The sequence below is a fragment of the Passer montanus genome, unplaced genomic scaffold (genome assembly GCF_014805655.1).
Source record: "Passer montanus isolate IOZ18808 unplaced genomic scaffold, ASM1480565v1 scaffold210, whole genome shotgun sequence".
Classification (NCBI taxonomy): domain Eukaryota; kingdom Metazoa; phylum Chordata; class Aves; order Passeriformes; family Passeridae; genus Passer; species Passer montanus.
The window spans coordinates 31-19,962 of record NW_024366704.1 but is presented as its reverse complement, the minus strand read 5'-3'; the positions used below and the strand labels follow the sequence as shown (position 1 = coordinate 19,962).

Below are 19,932 nucleotides of genomic sequence, written 5' to 3'. Positions count from 1 at the left end.
CTGCCAGAGCCCTCTCCTTTCACACAAACTCTTTTCAAGGCTTTACTCCTTCCTTTTTAGTAGGTGGGAAGGGGGATTAAAGGGAGATTTCTTCCCTTAGCACAGGCACATAATTTACCTGTGATACAGTTGTGCATTGTAGCCTGTTCCCCAGGGCTTACTGCTCTGGTGTCTCCTCCCCCTTGGAAGCAGCCGTGGTGCTGGATAGACTCGGAGGGACTGCTGATGCCAGCAGCAGTCCTGTCACTTGGGAGCTTGTGTTTGGTTCCAGTGGCTCTTTCCCTGCGTTCATGTTCCTTTCTCTGGCTGTGTGCCTTGTGCAGCGGCAGAACGACGAGCCCCCCAGGATGGTGCTGGAGCCTGTCCGGGTGCAGGAGGGCTCAGCCGTGCTCGTGACCAACGCCTCCCTCAGCCTGCACGACTTGGACACCCAGAGCAGCGAGCTGGTCATCGTGGTCAGCCAGAGCCCCGAGCATGGTACGTCCTCACAGGGAGGGGCTGACGGACAGGGAGTCTGCCTGTCTGTCTGTCTGTAAGAGGGGAGCCTGGCACGTGGGATAAAGCACAATTTGACCAGGACTACGCTTGAGGACAGCCCTGTTCTTGGCGAGCCGTCCCTCGCTCTTTGCTGGAGAGCAGCAGGGTGTTTCCCTGGAGAGTTCCCTGCTGGCAGGTGCCTCTCCCTGCAGTGCCCAGGGCAGGCAGGTGCCAGGTGAAGGAAGGCGCTGTCCCCAGCCTGCAGGCTGTGCTGATCCCTGTGCGGTTTGCCAGGCCAGCTGCGCAGAAGGCAGAGCGCGGCGGAGGCACCGGAGCAGGGCCGGCTGCTGTCCCGGGGCTCCTCCTTCACCTACCAGGACGTCCTGGACGAGCTGATCGTGTACACCCGCAGCGGGGCCGCCGCACAGACGGACGAGCTCGGCTTCTCCCTCACGGACGGGCTGCACACGCAGGCAGGCAGGCTGGAATTCTCCGTGGGGCTGCCGAGGAAGCAGCCACCCACGGTGGCTGCCAACAGGGACCTGCAGCTCCCAGCTGGTACGGGGACAGGCATGAGAGTGGCATTGCTGGGCACAGCGGCTTGGCCGGGCTGCCTGAAGCTGCTTCTGAAGCTGATGGTGGGTTTGCTTTCTCTGGGGCAGGCTCTGCAGCTCGGCTCACGGCTCAGCACCTGAAAGCAGCAGCTGCACATTCAGGGGACACTGCCATCAGATTTGTCCTGAGGAGCGACCCCAGCAGGGGCCAGCTGCAGCTGACCACAGAGGATAGTCCAGTGCAGATCTCTGCCAAAGGACCCCTCACAAGTTTCACCCAGGCTGATATAAACAAAGGTGAGAGTGCTGGACTTTAGGGAGTCACAGTAAGCATATTAACCAAGGCTGGTTTAAGGTAGACCTGTGAGGAACAGGGAGTTGGACCTGATGATCTTTATGGATCCCATCCAGTTTGAGATATTCCATGATTCTGTGATCTTTATGAGAGAGGGACGATGAGCTGAAGTAGGGAAGGGAGAGGGAAAGAATTAAGCACAGGTTGTTAAGTTAGAGCAGAACCATGTATCATTAAATATATGTTAAAAAAAATCTCTCTCAGCAGGAGAAAGAGAATAAAGAGAGAAAGTAATGAAACCCAAATCCAGGAGCTCTGCCAAGCCCCAAGTGCCTCAAGCTGATGATGCCAGCCTGCTTCCAAGCTGAGGATGAAAAGATGCAGCCTGTACTAAAGCATCTCTTTTCTGCTCCCCCTCTCCCCAGGGCACGTGGTGTACAGCCATGGGAAAGGGGATCCTGGCGGAAACTTCCCCTTCACCTTTGATGTGATGGATGCAGATGGCAACAAACTGATGGACCAGGTTTTTCGCATCCATGTCATAGGTAAAAAGTAGTGCTGAAGTTGTGTTTTCTTTGCTGCAGAGCTCGGGCCTGCCCACAGATTCCCATCCCACATGTACTGCAAGGCAAATTGTAATTCTTGAGCTGCAGTTTTGATGCACTGTCAATTCAAAGGCCTTAGAGGTGAGGGGCATGGGGAGATTTTGCAGATGCAAGGGTCCATTCTTTGGCTTCTGCCAAATTCACTGAAAAGGTAGAAAAATTCCCCTTAATGCCTTCACGCTGTTTAGATTGTCTTTAGGACGCTATAATGTTACCACCCCTGATTAATGCCAAGACCCAAAGTTCCTGTTTTGGAATTGTCAAAATGTTTGTGGCTGTGTTGTCTTTGGCTTGAGCACAAGCACCTGAGTCACAGTGTGACTGTCTCCTAACTCAGCTTTGTGTTTAACCCTTCCAGAGGACAGATTTGCCCCCTCCATCATCACCAACAAGGGGCTGGTGTTGGGTGAGAACTCAGCAAAGGCCATCACAACCCTCCAGCTCTCGGCCACTGACCAGGACAGCGAGGCCTCCCAGCTGCAGTACAAGGTCACCCGGCAGCCACAGCTGGGCCATCTGGAGCACCTGGCCTCCCCAGGTGAGCAGGGAGGTGTTGGGCCCTTGGAGCAGCAAAACACTGGAGGCTCTTGAGCCCTAAACGTTCACTGCAGGAAAAATGTGCCCAGAGGCAGCAGCACAGAATTCCCATTCCTGTCAGAAATCAAAGGGCCATTAGCCCAGATGGTTGAGGAATAAGGTGAGTGGAGGCAGAGCAGCCCAATAATCCCAGCTGAGGATTTATTCAGCCTCTGGGTGAGTTTATGGCCCTGCTGCTGCTTCTGCATGACAGAAAAACCTTTGGCCTTTGCTGTGAACAGCACAGTGCCCCAAAGAGTCCATCCCTTAGTGTCCTTGGAAACAGCCCAGCTTGGTGAACAGATGACTTGTCCTGCACATGTGGTCTGAATTTCAGAGCTGCCTTTCATGCCTGCTGACAGTGTGAATGTGCTGCCCCTCTCTGATGAATTAATCTAAATCTGTGGTGTCACATTATATGCTCTTCTGATTTTATTATACTCATCTAAGATTGTATTTCTTCTTAGCTTTGGATTTCTCATTAACATGAGATTAAAGTGGAAGTATCTGCTGTGTGTTTTCAAGATGCAGACAGTCCCTGTACAGCTCAGTTTGAGTGTATGGTTTGCCTCATCTTCTCACCAAAAATGTGTCGAAAGGGCAGGAATAATGAATGAGTTATAATAACTCACTGCTGAGAGTAAATTAAAAACGTGCAATGCTTTTGTCTAAATTGCAAACTAACCAGTGAAACTTGTACTGTGGAGACTTGAATTAAGGACTTTATTCCTCCTGTTATTTAAAATCTGTTGATGATTCTGATTTCTGTTCTTTTTCATGTCTGTGAGGGACTAATAAGGATACAGAGTCACAGGCTGAGAAGTAGTTGTAATCATGATTTAAAAGACCTAAACCTAAGAAGAGAATACTGAAGTGTTCAAAAGAGAACCCAAACCTGTACAGCTGATGAGCCCTGAGGAAATATTAGCTGAACATTCCATTTTGGCTCATTTATTTAAATCAGATCCTGGTGTCTTTTGTAGTGGGGCCAGCACTTGTCAGCAGCCATTTAGTGTGATATATTGGTGGCAAACTTCTTGTCAGGGTGTTTGTTGACAACAGCAGTAAAACCGTTGAACACAGCAACGAGATTTAAAAAGCTCAAGTGCTTTTCAAAATGCTTGTCAGGTACCTTTCTGTGGCTGTGTCACACCTAATGGCCTGTAAAGATGTCACTATAAATCAGTGCTGAAAAAGGGACTGTGTACGAAATGCAGGGGTACAAGGAGGGGCAGAGAGAACAGACACTTGGAAGGCATTTTGGAAAACTGCTGTGATTCCAGGAGGCCTTTAGCTCATCCTCAGTGATGCCTTGGTTGGGTTAGTCCTGCCCAGCAGTGACAATCCAAGTGTTACATGGACCATTCTTCTCCGAGCTTCTCTCCCCCTCTGCCCCGGGAGTCCCACTCCCAACAGGATGAGGTCAAAAGGAGCCTGGTCTTCTTTTGGAGAAGGGGATTTTAGGAGGCTCTGTGCCAGCTAAATCACTGGCTCCACTGAGGTTCATGTCAGGCAGCCAAAACGGAGTCCTGATGGCTCAATATGTCCTGCTTCCTGTAGTTTTTCCCTGCCTTGCTCTTTCTGTTGCACATTTTCCTCCTGTTGTTCATTTCCCAGGGACAAGAATTAGTTCCTTCAGCCAGGCAGACTTGGCCTCTGGCAGCATCCAGTACATCCACACCAGTGAGACGGAAAAGCACAGGGACAGCTTCACCTTCTCTGTGTCTGACGGGACACACGAGGTCAGTCCCAGCCTGAACCCTGCCTGAGAAGGAACCTGGGCAGATGTGGCTGCTCCTCCTCCTCCTGCTGTGAGATTCCCCACATCCTTCAGGGCAGGGAGCAAGGCCTGTGCAGGGAACAGGGAGCCACCTGCCATGTGGGCTCGTGGGACTTGCTCACCAAGATCTGAGTGCCTGGCTTGCAGCTGCTTGCTTTGATCCAGGGCACAGTGACGACAGTCAGACCCTGGAGAAATGCCTTTCTGCTGCTTTCTGAAAGAGAAAAGGCAGAGCTGCTCATAGAGGGAGAGGGGCAACACAGACTGAGAGAGGGAGGGAGAGTGCATGTCCATAAATATCACAGAAAGAGGGAGAATTAATTAGTGGGGAGGGATAAAGAAGGTCATGTTCATGTGATCTGGGCTTAGCAGCTCAGATTTACTCACCAGACAAGGCTGAAATGCAGTGGCCCAAGCCAGGGATCACTGTGCTCTTGCGCTGAAGTCACACTCTTGGAAGGCTGAGTTCATCAAGAGAGGCTTTTTCCTCCTGTCCCAGGTGAGCCAGACATTTGACATCACCATAAACCCCGTGGATGACTCCTTACCTGTGGTGCAAATCTTTGGGATGACGGTGCAGGAAGGGGTGAGGAAAACCATCACCGAGTTTGAGCTCAAAGCAACAGATGCTGACACAGAGGTAAGGCAGGACCCCCCAGCCTCCTCCCTCCCCACTTCTGCTGCACATCTGGGCTGTTGGGAAAATGGGCTTGTGTTTAAAGACTTAGGGCCTTGACACGGAGTTTATGCCTAGCCTGGATGAAAATGGCACTTCCTCTTCTTGCTGGGTCTGGCCAGAGGCTGAGCTGTCTGACCCTGGCTTTACCTCACTGCTGCTTCTCCTGCACAAAGAGATCTGGCTGCCTGAGCCAAAATCCTGCCCCAAAGGTTTTTGCTGCTTCCACCCTGGCAGAAGTGGCATGGGACACATTGATCAGAATGGCTGCAGGGCTGGGGGCTGCTCCCGTGTTCATGGAGCTGCCACAGGGGTGGGAGCTGTCTCTGACCAGCTGAACCACGAGTTCAGTGGGATGTGCCTTGCTTTGTAGGGAGCCACCTTGGGAGAGGGATAAGGACAGGGTGGGGCTCAGGGGGAGCCAGGACTGTGCTGGCCCTGAAGTGGTGTCCCCTGTCCGGGCACAGGTGGAGTCCATCACGTTCAGGGTGGTGCAGCCGCCCCGGCACGGGCTGATCGAGCGCGGCGGCCGCGGGCAGCGTCCCCTCCAGGCCAGCACCTTCACCATGGGTGACATCTACCAGAACCTCATCAGCTACAGCCACCGCGGCGGCGGCGGCGCGCTCAGGGACCGCTTCACCTTCACCGTGTCCGACGGCACCAACGCCCTCTTCGTGGTGCAGGAGGGCGGGAGGAAGGTCAGCGGGGAGCGGGGATGGGAAGGGGGCCTTGAGAGCCCCTGGGGAGCTGCTTCCTCTCAGGGCAGCGGGGGCTGAGCTGCTGTGCCTGTGCTGAAGGCAAGGGCTGAGCGCTCTCTGTTGTGTGGTTTTGCTCCTTCCCCTCGCTGCCCAAACTCGCCCCAGGCAGCAGAACTGAAGGGAGCCGAGCTGGGAAGAGCTGCTAACGTGGTGGGTGAGGCTCTGACTCCCAGAGTCAGCTCATTTCTCTTGAACTGTTGTCAGGTGGTGACCTCAGCGCCGCAGCGCTTCCAGGTGGACATCCTCCCTGTGGATGACGGGACACCCAGGGTTGTCACCAACCTGGGCCTGCAGTGGCTGGAGTACATGGATGGCAAGGTAACACCTGCCCGGCCTCGGCCTGGGCTGCTTCTCAGGCTGCTCCAGGAGAAGGGGCTTTGCAGGAAAACATCCTCGTCCTTCAGCCCTTCTGGTTTTGTGAGGGAGAATGCCCACACTGGGTACATTTTTAGCTTTGCTGATGGTGAAGATGGCTTGATGGTGCAGCAGCAGCCATGGCACAGATATGTGGCTTTCCAAGGACATGGTGCAAGAATTTCTTGCTGTAACATGCCTTTGTTGTGCTGAAGTCCAAACAGAACCCCAGGAAACTCTTGGCTTGTTTTTGAGGAGCCAGCATTAACTGTAAAAAGCCACTTTGGTTCTTCCCAGAAAAAAAAAAAAGAGTGGAAGATGCTGTAGTAAGAAATTGTATTAAGAAATGGCTATCTCAGCTCAAACTCCTCACTTCAGGAAGGGCACTCCTGCAGCCTCGAGCAGCTCAATTTTCTCTCTTTCTCCTGCTGTTAAAAACATTTTGTTTTTGAAGAGAAAGCAAAATGTGGTGGAACTGAATCAGATGCCTGTGAGGGCATTTGAAAGAGGCTCTCGTGGAGGCTCAGCAGAGCTGTGTGAACAGTCTTGAGCGAGTCCTTCAATCTGATGCTGTTTGCAGATGGTTTTTTATCAAGCAGGGCCTCACCTGAGCATCAGCACAGCTCATGGAATAGAGGTGTCTAAGTGAAACCCAAAGATTTGTCCCAGCTTTTAGCCCCAGCTAAATAAGGCTGGGCAGCTGCTTTGGAATTTGCTTTTCTTTGAGCCAAATTTGTCTTTTTAATTCAACTAACCAAATGTGAGGCAAAATTTGAATCCTCCTTGTGTTGTCAAATATGTTGTGGGATATCTCTGTCCAAGGCTGCTCTGTAGTTTCACATCCCTAGATTTTCCCTCATGGAGAGCTGTTCTGACAGAGGGATGGTTGGGCTTTTTGTGTGAACAGTCAACTTGCACTGCTGGAGCCTCAGTTTTACTCCCTTGTCTTGGCTTCAATCCAGGCCACCAATCTCATCACTAAGAAGGAGTTACTGACGACAGATCCTGACACAGATGACAAACAGCTGATCTATGAGATAACAACCGGTCCCAGAAATGGTCATGTAGAGAACAAGCTGAAGCCAGGGACAGCTGTGACCACCTTTACACAGGGTATGGAGCTGGGCTGTGCCCTGCTGCTTTTTTCCATCACTTAATTCAGTTTGTTAAAATAAGGAAAAAATAGGTAGGAGGGGAGAAGACAAGGGGCAGACCTCCAAAGCATGTTGAAAATAAGCATTGAACTTTGCTGTCAGTTGCAGAAATCCTATAATTTCTTAGAGACACCAATCTGTGTCCTGTAGGTTGTCCCAGGTTCTCCAGGCTGGTTAGAGCTGGAGATGTTACTTGGGGCAGCAAAGAGGGGCTGTGGATCTTGCAAGTGCATCTGATCATCACAGTCTGGCAGAGGTGTAGCCAGCTGTACGGAGTCAGCAATGTGGGGAAAGCTCACTCTTGCAGGGAGCTGAGGAGGGGGTAACTGCTTCCTGTGCCACTGGGATCCCCAGTGCCAGGAGATCCACGCTGCTCATCTACAAAGCTGCCTTTGGATTCCTGTGTTGTCTCACTGGATGTTCCCTGCTGGCAGAGGATGTGAACCAGGGCCTCATTCAGTACGTGATGCACGAGGAGAAGGTTCAGGAGACCACAGACAGCTTCCAGTTCCTGGTGAAGGATGCCAAACCCAACGTGGTCAGCGGCAACATCTTCCACGTCCAGTGGTCCCTCCTCAGCTTTACTCACACCAGGTAAGGGCCACGAGGGTCACAGCACTTGGCCGTGTAGGGAGCTCTTACCCAAGCTCCCTACAGTGTGGGAAGGAAATTCTGCCAGTGAAGAGAGGGGCCTGCCAGGCTGAACCATGGAGCAGCTGCCCGGTTATTGTCATGCCTTGGATTTTCCACGGAGGCCACGCTCACCCTGAGTGCGTGCTGCTCAGTGTCACACACGCACGCAGGGTTTGCTCCCCAGCCTGTTCCTTGTGTGTGCTTGATCCCTTTCCAGCTACAAGGTCAGGGAGAGCGCTGGCTCCGTGAGCGTCACCGTGAGGCGGGTGGGGAACCTCAACCAGTACAGCATCGTGCTGTGCCGCACCGAGCAGGGAACAGCCGCCGCTGGATCCGGATCACGGCCCGGAGAGCAGGACTACGTGGAGTACGCGGGGCAGGTGGGTGGGCACGCAGCAAGGGGACGGCCTCACCATGCCTGCCACGAAGCCTGGGGGAAAGAATGCATGAGAAGTGACAAAAACACCAAGGAGGGTGTGTTCTGTTAGTAAAGTCAGGAGGGTTATTTGCTGGTGGAAGAGGGCAGGGTGAGACAGGAAGGACGGGGAGCTCCAGACGGCACTCCCAGGACAGCAGCCGGCTTGCTGCCTTGCAGGTGCAGTTCGAGGAGCGGGAGGACACCAAGGCCTGCACCATCGCCATCAACGACGACGACGTGTTCGAGGGCACGGAGAGCTTTTCCGTGGAGCTCAGCATGCCCGCCTACGCCCTGCTGGGCAACGTCACCCGGGCCACCGTCACCATCGCGGACCCCGAGGACGAGCCCACGCTGCAGTTCGACAGGAGCACGTTCCACGTCAGCGAGAGCGCCGGCTTCCTCTCGGCTCCCGTGCAAAGGAAAGGTGGGTCGGGCCGTGCTGAGCCCCGTGGGAGGGACACGTGCAGAGGGGGAACCCCTGGGCTTTGCCCGCGTATGGTTTTGGGGCCTTCTGTGATGTTTCGGAAGAGGTTCTGCAGCACAACTGCAATGGCAAGCAATGCACAGGGCAGCGTTGTTTATTTTTTTTAACCTTTCTTGTCTCTGCTGTTAAAGCTTCTTGGGTTTGGATTTGTTTCAGCTCTCAGCACGAGCAAGAGCAAACCTTTGTATTTGTTTGCTTCTTCTCTGTGATCTAGACAGTGTCTTGTGTAGACCTTGTCAGCGGGCTGTATATTCTTTAATAGGCAAGTGCCACTGGTTTCCTGAGTGTGGGTTAGGAGCATGCCTGCAAGTCACGTCTAAGCCAGCCGCTATCCAAGTTCAGCATTTCATTCCTTATCCTCTTTTCCAAATGCTGCTTTATTATTTCAGTGAACAGTGTCTCCACCAAGTAGACGAAAAGTATTTCCCTGGAACTATGGAGTTTTCCTGTTACTTCCTAGGGGATGCCAGCAGCACTGTGTCTGCCATCTGCTACACCGTCCCCAAATCAGCCAGGGGCAGCAGCCTTTACATGCTGGAATCCGGCTCCGACTTCAAGTCCCGGGGGCTGTCGGATGAGAACCGCCTCGTGCTGGGGCCGGGCGTCACTGTGGTGACCTGTGATGTCACCCTGATCGATGACAGTGAATATGAAGAGGAAGAGGAGTTTGAGGTGGTGCTGGCCGACGCCTCGGACAACGCCCGCCTTGGCAGCCGGGCTTCCGCCAGCGTTGTCATCGCCGGTCCCAACGACGCCTCCACGGTGTTCCTGGGGAATGCCACGTTTACCGTCAGCGAGGCTGCAGGTGAGCTGTGGGGGGACGCTCCCTGTAGAAGCTTGCACCACAAAGAGGTGTCAGAAGGAGCGATTCAGGGCACAGCAGAACTTCAGAGGTGTGCTGCAGAGGGGCTCCATGCTTCCCTCTGTGCCGAGGGGGAGGCTGGGGGCAGGAGCAGTGCTGAAGGGAAAGGGGTGGGCTTGTGGAACGTGGCTGCTCTCTCAGTTTGTTCTCTGTCATGTGTATCTGGTGCTGCAGGACACATTGAGATCCCAGTGCTCCGGCAGGGACCTGACCTCTCCACGCCCACGTCGGTGTGGTGTGCCACTCGGACATCAGACCCACCCTCGGCCAGCCCGGGAGTCGATTATGTCCCCAGCTCCAGGAAAATAGAGTTCAGGCCAGGCAAGACAGAAGAGGTGAGGAGCCACTTGGACTCCCGCTGAGTCTGCTTTGCCTGGCAACACTTGTCTCGTGTTTCTGTGCATTTCTGCCATTTGTTTTGAAAATCCTCTCAGGGCCACTTGAGAATTGCTAATGATTCTGCTAGGCACAGAGTCCCCATCCCTTCAGCTCTCCAGCCTGGAGAGGTTTGGTCATGCCACCTCTTCCAGGACTAGGATGGCTGCCTGTTCTCTGAAATGATATGCTGGGTTTATGACAAACATTCTTTGCACTGATTACTGGACTCGGAAAACACAATGACGGAATGGCTTTACACTAGACTCCCAAACGTGAGCGCTGGGAAGGATGAAAGCCTTGTACGTCTAACAGCAGGAATTCCACTTTCCTCCCAGTTCTGCCCCCTGACAATCCTGGATGATGCTCAGTACCCGGTGATAGAAGGGCTGGAGACATTTGTTGTTTACCTCAGCTCCCCCCACGGAGCCGAGCTGGCAAAGCCGTTCCAAGCCATCGTGGCCATCAATGACATCTTCCAGGATGGTAAGTTATCCCTGGCAAGCCGTGTCTGCTCCCTTCCCCTTGGCTCCCTGTGCATCCCCAGCACTGCTTGGCTCCGTTTCTGCCCCCCCTGCAGTGCCCAGCATGCAGTTCACCAAGGGCACCTACACGGCCAAGGAGAAGGAGGGGACCCTGCACATCCCCATCTCCCGCGCGGGGGACCTGAGCTACGAGTCGTCCGTCAGGTGCTACACCCGGAGCCAGACAGCACAGGTCATGGAGGACTTCACCGAGAGGAGGGACGCAGAGGAGTCTCGCATCACTTTCCTCAAAGGGGAGAAGGTGAGCTGGACCTGCCTCGTGGGGGAGAGAAGAACCAGTGCTGGGAGAGGTTCACATCTCCTCCTCGGCCCTCTCCAGAGGCAGCTGGGAGACTGGGCCAGGCTGGTTTCAGGTGATGCAAATTCTTGTCCTGACAATGTGACCCACTCTGAAGGGTTGGGTGTTTTGTGATTAAACTGGTTAAATTGTCAAATGCAAATCTGATGCATCAGGAGGACTCGGGATTGTTGTACAGAGAGCTGTGGGTTTGTGGAAGGAGATGCTTTTGCTGCTGTGTCTCATCATGTAACAGTGTGGTTGGTCCACACTGAAGGGGCAGCCCTAAAAATAGAAGGGTTTTTTCCAGGATGGACAGCACTCTGATGTGCAACCCTGGATAGGGAAGTGCAGCCTGGCCTTTATCAGATTTATCAGAGTTTGCTGCTTTCTCTTCTTCACTTGGCTTTAGGTGAAGAACTGCAGTGTTCACATCAGTGACGACTCTGCCTTCGAACCAGAAGAGCAGTTCCAGGTCTATCTGGGGAGCCCACTTGGAAACCACTGGAGTGGAGCTAGGATTGGGAAGATGGACGTGGCAACCATAACTATCACCAATGATGAAGATGGTGAGTGAGGCTGCTCAGCAAGGATGTCTGGGGGTTCTCAGGAGTCAGCACAGTCCCATCAGTGTGGGTGCCTTTGGTGCCACACTCACAGCCCTGTGTGCAGGTCACTGGTGTGCACTGGGCTGGACTGAAGGGAGAGGCTGGATAAGAGTGCTTGGACCCACCACCTCTCCTGTTTCCCATTCCCCTGCAGCTGGAGTTGCTGTGCTTCCCCCGGGAGATGATCCTCTCCCTCCACAGCAGCACAGCCTGGAGAGATCTCTGGGGGAGAAGAGGGATGCCAGGTCCCTGTGGCGTGACAGCCAGCAGGGGCCGGAGCACCAGCACGCGGCAGGGATTTGGGAACTGGGTGGGAGTTCCCAAATTTGGGATTTGGGTGTGGGAGGCAGGGATGGGAGAATCGTTTGCCATCCTCTGTAGCCCAACACCCTCCTTAGGTTTTGCCCTAAGTCACACCCAAGCCTTTCTGGCCCCTGCTTTGCGGAGCCGGTGCGTGGACGAGTCTGAAAGGAGCTGAGCTGAACCAGCCGGGGGGTGCAAAGCCGGGGCTTTTTCTTTTTCCCTCCCTGCTGTCCCCGCAGCCCCCACCATCGAGTTCGAGGAGGCGGCGTACCAGGTGCGGGAGCCGGCGGGCCCCGAGGGCGTGGCGGTGCTGAGCATCCCGGTGGTGCGCAGGGGCGACCGCAACAGGACGTCCAGGGTGCGCTGCAGCACCCGCGACGGCTCGGCGCAGGCCGGCCTGGACTACTACCCCAAGAGCCGCGTGCTCAAGTTCAGCCCAGGTACAGGGGCCTCGCGGGGAGGGCTGGGCAGAGCACCCAGGGGATTTGGGAAAAGCCACTTTTCACGGGAAGTTGGCGCTCATTTTAGCTGGCGCGTTAAACGAAGGGTGGTGGGACCAGAGGGAGGAGCACAGGCAGAGTGAAGTCCTCCTCAGGGAATGGAGGGCTGTGAGCACCTCAGACCATGGTGCTGGACCAAGAAGCCCTCGCCAAACAGCTCTGCACACTGGTCTGAGGGAGAGGAGGGATGGGAACGTGCTTTGCATGCCAGATTTTTCCTCCAGACAGCTAATACAAGACAGTCATTATTAATCCTCAGTCGGCATCTGCTAGTATATCTATCACCGGATCGATTGGATCAGTTGTCATAGCTGGAGTTTTATGTTTATAGTAGACTCCTCTGGGTAAATTATTAGCAGCAATGAGTGGAAATAAAATTTATAATGTGTATTTTATCATAATGTCTCCATGGTCACAGCCTAGTGCAGCTGTACATGGTTTGGATGAGGACTTGAGAGCAGTCTCTGCTGATGAATCACCTTCCCTCTGTTTTTCCTGCACTCGCTCCCCCAGGTGTGGCCCACATCATGTTCAAGGTGGAGATCATGTCCAACGAAGACCGGGAATGGCACGAGTCCTTTTCTCTGGTGCTGGGCCCGGATGATCCGGTGGAAGCAGTTCTTGGAGACATCAGCACTGCCACAGTGACCATTTTGGATCAGGAAGCAGCAGGGAGCCTGATTCTCCCAGCACCTCCCGTGGTGAGTGGATGTGATTTAGTGCCCTTCCAGTACAGACTGGAAACCGCAGTGGGATTTTGGACATAAAATGTAGGGCTGCAGTGACAACGTGGGAGGGAAGGACAGCATTTCCCACCCTCTCCCTCAGCCCCGGCTGAGCACTGCCCTCTTGCCTCCGCACAGGTCGTCTCCCTGGCCGACTACGACCGCGTGGAAGAAGTGACCAAGGAGGGCGCCAAGAAATCCCCCTCCCCAGGCTACCCCCTCGTCTGTGTCACTCCCTGTGACCCTCACTTCCCCAAGTACGGCCTGATGAAGGAGCGCTGTGCCGAGGCTGGCATCAACCAGTCTTCCATCCAGTTCAGCTGGGAAGTGGCCGCCCCCACGGACGGCAACGGAGCCCGGTCGCCTTTCGAGACCATCACGGACAACACCCCCTTCACCAGCGTCAACCACAGGGTACACAGAGATTCCAGCCTCAAGTCTGCTTGGATCTGGGACTTGCCGGGAGGCCCGGGTGTTTGGGTTTAGAAAATGGAGCCCTGTTTTCCCGTAAGCCTGCTGGAAGCACCAGTGGTTTCCCCCTCCTCGTTCCCTCAGGTGCTGGACAGCATCTACTTCAGCCGGCGGTTCCACGTGCGCTGCGTGGCCAAGGCTGTGGACAAGGCCGGCCACGTGGGGACCCCGCTGAGGAGCAACGTGGTGACCATAGGCACAGACAGTGCCATCTGTCACACGCCTGTGGTGGCGGGGACAGCCCGAGGGTTCCAGGCACAGTCCTTCATTGCCACGCTCAAGTACCTGGATGTGAAGCACAAGGAGCATCCCAACAGGTATGAGGCTGGAGAAGGGGAAGTGCAGTCCTTCCCAGCCCCCCTGGGCTTACAGAGGTGCCTGGGCTCACAAGCACGCTGTGTGTGTGAAACCACATCCCTCCTGCAGCCTGGGCTGCTTGGGTTCCTGCTCCCACTCTCTTCTCACACCCTGCTCAGCTGAGGGGTGCCCTTCCCCTCGGCAACTGGGATTTGGAGGGGACAGCTTAAGGCTGTGCTGCTGTGGAGATCCTGTGCCCGCCAGGCTGCTCTGTTCTGCTGTCTCACGTGCTGCTTGTTCCAGGATCCACATCTCGGTGCAGATCCCCCACCAGGATGGGATGCTGCCCCTCATCTCCACGCTGCCGCTGCACAACCTGCATTTCCTCCTCTCCGAGTCCATCTACAGGCACCAGCACGTCTGCTCCAACCTGGTCACTGTCAGGGACCTCAGAGGCATCTCAGGTAACCTTCAAGGCCAGCCTTTGCTTCCTGAACGTGGAAGCTTGGAAAGAAATGCAGAGAGGGAGGCTTTTTCTTCCTCTGAGCTCTCTTGACATGATGTAAATAGCAATGGATCTTCCTGGTCTCAGAGCAGTGACCAGAGTTGCCCCATTCCAGGTGGGATTCCAGGCATGGGAATGTTTGAGGCGGTAGGTTTACATTGTGCTGGTGGTTTTCTGCTTTTCAAATGATTCTTTTGATATCCTCCTTGGTGGAGAGGGATGTGCAGGGCTGGATCGTTGCGTCTGGGTCACCGAGGTCTGGCGTGAGGCAACAAAATCAATTCACTGCTGAAGGAAATGTCAGAGCTGAAAAGAACAGGCAGATTATGTCTCTCACACTCCAGGGAATTAAGTCCATGCTAGATCCAGGCAGGATCTTCATTCTGTACTTCATTCTGATAATTCCATACTCTACCCGTTCCTCATTTCTTCAAGGTTAACTTCAGCCTTGAATCAGTAGGTGCCTAAGTTTGATTTTTTAGGATGCTTGCCCCATTCCTGTAACATTTTCCCCTGCGAAGACCTGAGTGTGTCCAGGATAAGCAAGGGAGAGGAGCTCCCGTGATTCAGGAGTGAAGCAAGACCTCTGCACGTGGCCTGGGGCAGTTTACAGCCCGGAGGGGTCAGTGTCCTGCTTTCTGTCCCTCAGAGGCAGGCTTCCTGGACGAGGTGGCCCGGGACAGCTCCGTGCTGGGCCCGGGCTACGAGCGGCCCTACCAGCTGGACCCCGCGGTGAGGGAGCCCAAGAGCATCCAGCTGTACCAGCACCTCAACCTCAAGAGCTGCATCTGGACCTTCGACGCCTTCTACGACATGACCGAATTAATCGACGTCTGTGGGGGCTCCGTCACTGCCGACTTCCAGGTGGGAGCCCGTCCCCAGCCCTCCCACCTTGCCCAGGTGTCCCTCAGTTCTCAGGCACAGCTCTGCCTTGCACTTGTGTGTCGTTGCTGCTCTGCTCTGCTCTGTGGCTTTCCCCCCTCTGTGGCTTTCCCCCCCTCTCACCTAGAAAAGAACAGGTCTCTGTGCGTTTATTTCATTTATTTTCCTGGTGGTACCACAGGTTTTACTCTCTTCATTCAGAGCACCAGGAAAATATTTGATTTTTTAATGTATGGCCATACTGGAAATACAAGACCTTCTCTTCTGGGCTCTCTTTTATAATTTTGGTCGTGTTCTCAGCCAATAGAAACAGAGCAGAGGCAGCTCAGTCCATGCTCCACAACAGAGCGAGGCCGTGGGATATTTTAACTCATTCCCTAATTAACAGGCTAGCAGACCAAAAGCCAGAAATGTTCCCCTCTAAATGAGTGGCTTTCACTATTTGAGGTGTCTCACTGCCCTCCCGTGGCTGCATTATCCATGTGCAGCCCACTCCATCTCCCCTACGCCCTTGCATTAAATTCCCAGACACGCTGCTAGAGGACCAGCATCATCTCTTTTAATTCCTGCCAGCCTGGACCACTTCATTAAGTTTCCCTTTATAGCTCCAATTGTTTGCACAAGCCCAGAGAAGCTACTTGGCCTGAACAGCTGCCCAGTGGAGCGTGTGGAGCCTGGCACCAGCCAGGCTGGAACATCTCCCTGAATTCTCCAGGGCCTGCAAAGTGCTGCTGCACTCTGCAGATAATAAATGGAGAGCTCTGGGAGGCCTGAGCAAGCTGAATCGCTGATTTTTAATTCACAGCCTTGGGAATGGGAGGGGGTTTTGAGGTGTAATCCCCTTTCTGGGGTTTTATTGCCAGGTGAGGGACTCTGCCCAGTCCTTCCTGACAGTCCACGTGCCTCTCTACGTGTCCTACATCTACGTGACGGCACCGAGGGGCTGGGCTTCCCTGGAGCACCACACGGAGATGGAGTTCTCCTTCTTCTACGACACCGTTCTCTGGAGGACAGGTGAGCCTGAGGCACTCCAAGGGCTGTGGAAGGAGTGCCTCCTTCATGTTTTCCCCTTCATGCTTTCCCCAGTGCAGCTCCTGCACTGCCCCAGAGTCCTGAGGGACCGGGCACTCGGAATATTCCTCCTCGATGCTTGCGGGGGGCTTAGGCAGCCAGTGGGGAAGGGAGGGAGCGTGCAGCTGGCTCGCTGGAGGATGATGCCAAGGAAAGCCTGCCTGTGGGAGGTGTCCCAAAGGCTCCTGGGGCTGGCAGAGCCCAGCAGAGGAGCAGGCATGGCTGTGCTTGCAGGGATCCAGACGGACAGCGTGCTCTCGGCCCGGCTGCAGATCATCCGCATCTACATCCGCGACGACGGCCGGCTCGTCATCGAGTTCAGGACACAGGCCAAGTTCAGAGGTGAGGGCAGGGATCCTGGCAGGAGCACAAGCCAGGGTCACACAGAGCTCTGCTCTGGCGGCACGGGCAGCAGAACAAGTCGCTGTCCCCGCCAGGAGCCCCTCTGTGCTGCGGTGCATGACGGCGCGGCGCCTCTGTCCCCTGTCACCTCCTTGTGCTCCCCAGGGCTGTTTGTCATGGAGCACCACAGCCTGCCAGATGTCAGGTCCTCCTTGATGACTCCAGAGCACCTGGGAGGGATCGAATTTGACCTGCAGCTGCTGTGGAGTGCTCAGACTTTTGACTCTCCCTACCAGCTCTGGAGAGCAACCAGCTCCTACAACAGGTGAGGGCTGGGGGTCCAGTCCCCTCCAGCAGCTTCCCACGGCACCACGTTCTCCCTGGTCCCAGCCACAGCAGTAGTCTGGAATGCTCAGGAGCTTGGCCAGAGCTGGAGCCTGTGGGGAGTCGCTGTCAGGGTGGAATACTGTTCTACTGAGAGGAAAATCAGCTCAGCCTCTTGTAGAGGAATTTTCCCAGCAATGAAGCCTGTGGATAGGCTGATCCCAGAGGTGACAGTGCATTTCAGGAGGTCACGTTTGTCCCTCGGGGACTGCTGGGTGACACTGCTGGGTCAAGGGAGAGGTGCTGCCCTGGGTGAAGAGCTCAGAGCTCTGCTTGGTGACTGCAGGGTCTCCTCCTGTCTGTTCCCAGGAAGGATTACTCTGGAGAATACACCATCCTCCTGATCCCCTGCACGGTGCAGCCCACGCAGCCGTGGGCAGAGCCTGGAGACAAGCCCCTGCCCTGCACGGCCCACGCTCCCGAGCGGTAAGGAGGCCCCAGGGCAGCAGGGTAGGGCCAGCCCCTTTGGGGTGCACAAGCCTCATCTCCCCTCTCTTTCCCTCCTTGTCCCAATTCCAGGTTTTTGATCCCGATTGCCTTCCAGCAGACAAACCGCCCAGTTCCGGTTGTTTACTCCCTGAACACGGAGTTTCAGCTCTGCAACAATGAGAAGGTTTTTCTCATGGACCCCACCAAATCTGAAATGTCTCTGGCAGAAATGGATTACAAAGGGGCTTTTTCCAAGGGTAGGATATACCTCTCCTCTTCTGCTGGTTCCCAGTGTTTTTCCCTTCACAGCTTCCATTTCCTGGAGAGGAAAGGGCAAAGCCCAGATGTGGCTTTGCTCTTCCACGACATTTTGAGCAGCTTGCAGCCCTGTAAAACAGCAACATGCTCTGGCACCTTGTTTTGTCACACCCACCCGCCAGGCCCTTCCCAAACAATCCAAACCCTCCTCAACACAGGGGTCTGGCACGCTTGGCTCCAGCAGCGTTCCCCTGGCTGGGGGATGCACCTGCCCCTCTTCCTTCCCAGGGCAAATCCTGTACGGGCGCGTGCTGTGGCACCCGGAGCAGAACCTGAACGCCGCGTACAGGCTGCAGCTGGAGAAGGTCTACCTGTGCACGGGCAGGGACGGCCACGTGCCCTTCTTCGACCCCACGGGCACCGTCTACAACGAGGGGCCCCAGTACGGCTGCATCCAGCCCAACAAGCACCTGAAGCACCGATTCCTCCTCCTGGTGAGTGCTCTGCTCCTGCCCCCCCTCTGGGATTTCCTCTGGCAGCAACTGCAAAGGGATGAGGAAGGGAGAGCGCTGGGTGTTTGGTACTGCTGGTGGAAGTGTGAACACAGGATCGGTTTTTCCCTTTGTCCATGAGTGTTCCTTAATCCGTGCCCACGTGGAGGTGTGGAGATGGTGCATCCGCATTAGAGCCCTTACCCAGGTAGTGCCCTGCCTTCCAGCCTCTCCTGGGAAAGCAGAGGGCGTCCTCAGGACACTTCTCTGCCTTCCAGGACCGAAGCCAGCCGGAGGTGACGGATAAATATTTCCATGATGTGCCTTTTGACGCCCACTTCGCGTCCGAGCTGTCCGAGTTCCACTCGGTGAGCAGCATGCCCGGAGTTGATGGATTTACTCTCAAGGTGGATGCTCTCTACAAGGTATGTACCCAGTGCTTTTGGCAGCCCAGCACGGACTTGTCTGTCCAGGACTTCCCAAACACTTGGTGAATTGTAGGCTCTGGGCCCTTAGAATTCAACTCTGACACAGGAAATGGAGATTAGGAGATTTTTCTGGTAATTTTTTTTCCCCCTGAAGCACTTATGAAAAAGCTCTCTAAAAGCTTATTATTCATTTTCCTGAATAAATTATTGCCTCTGGCAAAGGCTGGACACCTCACCGGGTGGTCGGTGTCACTGCAGGTGCTTAGAAAAACCCACTGAGACAACTTGTTCAGACGCAGGACACGAAACACGCCAGCTCTTTACCAGCTCTGTCCGTGCCTTCTCTTGGGTACAGGTGGAAGCCGGGCACCAGTGGTACCTCCAGGTGATCTACGTGATCGGCCCGGAGGGCACGGCCGGGCCCCGCGTGCAGCGCTCCCTGGCTCGCCGCTGGCAGCGCGGCCGCAGGGACGTGCCCGGCGCGCTGCACGACTCCCTCGTCTACGACAACGAGGGCGACCAGCTGAAGAACGGCACCAACATGAAGTCGCTGCTCTTGGAGCGGGAGGAAGCTGCCGCCGCGGCCTCCTTGTCCCAGGCGGGCGCGTCCCTGGGCAGCGCCCTCGCCGCCCTGGCCCTGCTGCTGCTGGTGCTCCCCGGGCTGTGCCTCCTGGCCAGGCGGTGCCGCAGGCTGCGCCGCAAGCGGGAGGCGGCCCGGGGCGCTGCCCCGGAGCAGCCGCTGAACACCAAGGTGGAGCCGCCCCGGGGCGCGCCGCAGGCCGCGGGCAGCCGGTGTTGCACCGTCAGGAACGTTCATGCCCCCGCGGGGAGGGACCACGGCGGCGGCTGCCCGGGGCGCGGCAGGAGGCTGAAGCAGGTCAACTTGGAAGTCAAAGTCCACAGCAATTTGCACGACGGCACGGAGGTTTAACGGAGCGCACGCGCTGGGAAAAAGCTTTTTATAAACTGTACAATAAAGATAATCCCAAACCGAAAAGCCACACGGGTGTTTTTTTAGTCTGGTGAGGAGGGGCAGCTGGCAATTGCCGCTGCTCCTGCCCTGGCGCCTTCACCGCATGGCATCGCTGCCCCCTCTCGGTGCTGCTCCAGCTCTGTCCGGGCTGGGCAGAGTGGGGAAGCGATCCCTCACCGCCGGCGTGTGGGAGCTCTCAGCGTCCTGTGGAAGAGACTACGGCTGCAATAACAAGTGCACCGGGGCGCGCGGGCCGTCCCTTCCTCTGCTGCGGTCCCCCTCATTCCCCTGCGGCGCGGCGGGCGGGAGCCCCTGGAGCTGCGGCGCCGGGGAAGGCAAGGAGGGAATCACGGGCTGCTCTGGCCCGGGGGCTCCGCGCCTTCGGCGCTGCCGGAGCGGCGGGGCCGGCCCAGCGCTGCAGCGCGCTCCATGTCCGCCAGGG

General features: G+C 55.5%; 1 protein-coding gene across 3 annotated transcripts in view; it reads left to right on the top strand.

Annotated features, from left to right (window-relative positions):
* The window catches only part of FRAS1 (Fraser extracellular matrix complex subunit 1), a 102,691-nt gene extending 83,177 nt beyond the window's left edge, over positions 1 to 19,514 (top strand). For 2 of the 3 annotated variants that reach the window (XM_039709476.1, XM_039709477.1), the window contains 31 exons: positions 324 to 477; positions 772 to 1,035; positions 1,140 to 1,328; positions 1,752 to 1,871; positions 2,290 to 2,469; positions 4,125 to 4,249; positions 4,787 to 4,927; positions 5,431 to 5,661; positions 5,926 to 6,039; positions 7,038 to 7,188; positions 7,664 to 7,823; positions 8,080 to 8,242; positions 8,458 to 8,704; positions 9,225 to 9,569; positions 9,801 to 9,961; positions 10,340 to 10,487; positions 10,582 to 10,787; positions 11,236 to 11,392; positions 11,974 to 12,174; positions 12,748 to 12,935; positions 13,098 to 13,373; positions 13,515 to 13,747; positions 14,031 to 14,191; positions 14,882 to 15,096; positions 15,978 to 16,128; positions 16,420 to 16,852; positions 17,221 to 17,337; positions 17,431 to 17,597; positions 17,887 to 18,092; positions 18,368 to 18,514; positions 18,873 to 19,514. In XM_039709476.1, the coding sequence (XP_039565410.1) occupies positions 324 to 477; positions 772 to 1,035; positions 1,140 to 1,328; positions 1,752 to 1,871; positions 2,290 to 2,469; positions 4,125 to 4,249; positions 4,787 to 4,927; positions 5,431 to 5,661; positions 5,926 to 6,039; positions 7,038 to 7,188; positions 7,664 to 7,823; positions 8,080 to 8,242; positions 8,458 to 8,704; positions 9,225 to 9,569; positions 9,801 to 9,961; positions 10,340 to 10,487; positions 10,582 to 10,787; positions 11,236 to 11,392; positions 11,974 to 12,174; positions 12,748 to 12,935; positions 13,098 to 13,373; positions 13,515 to 13,747; positions 14,031 to 14,191; positions 14,882 to 15,096; positions 15,978 to 16,128; positions 16,420 to 16,852; positions 17,221 to 17,337; positions 17,431 to 17,597; positions 17,887 to 18,092; positions 18,368 to 18,514; positions 18,873 to 19,448 (6,327 nt within the window). In that variant the 3' untranslated portion in view covers positions 19,449 to 19,514. The remainder of the gene's footprint in view (positions 1 to 323; positions 478 to 771; positions 1,036 to 1,139; positions 1,329 to 1,751; positions 1,872 to 2,289; positions 2,470 to 4,124; positions 4,250 to 4,786; positions 4,928 to 5,430; positions 5,662 to 5,925; positions 6,040 to 7,037; positions 7,189 to 7,663; positions 7,824 to 8,079; positions 8,243 to 8,457; positions 8,705 to 9,224; positions 9,570 to 9,800; positions 9,962 to 10,339; positions 10,488 to 10,581; positions 10,788 to 11,235; positions 11,393 to 11,973; positions 12,175 to 12,747; positions 12,936 to 13,097; positions 13,374 to 13,514; positions 13,748 to 14,030; positions 14,192 to 14,881; positions 15,097 to 15,977; positions 16,129 to 16,419; positions 16,853 to 17,220; positions 17,338 to 17,430; positions 17,598 to 17,886; positions 18,093 to 18,367; positions 18,515 to 18,872) is intronic. The other variant, XM_039709478.1, reaches the window with a different exon arrangement.
* The last annotated feature ends 418 nt before the right edge of the window (positions 19,515 to 19,932 follow it).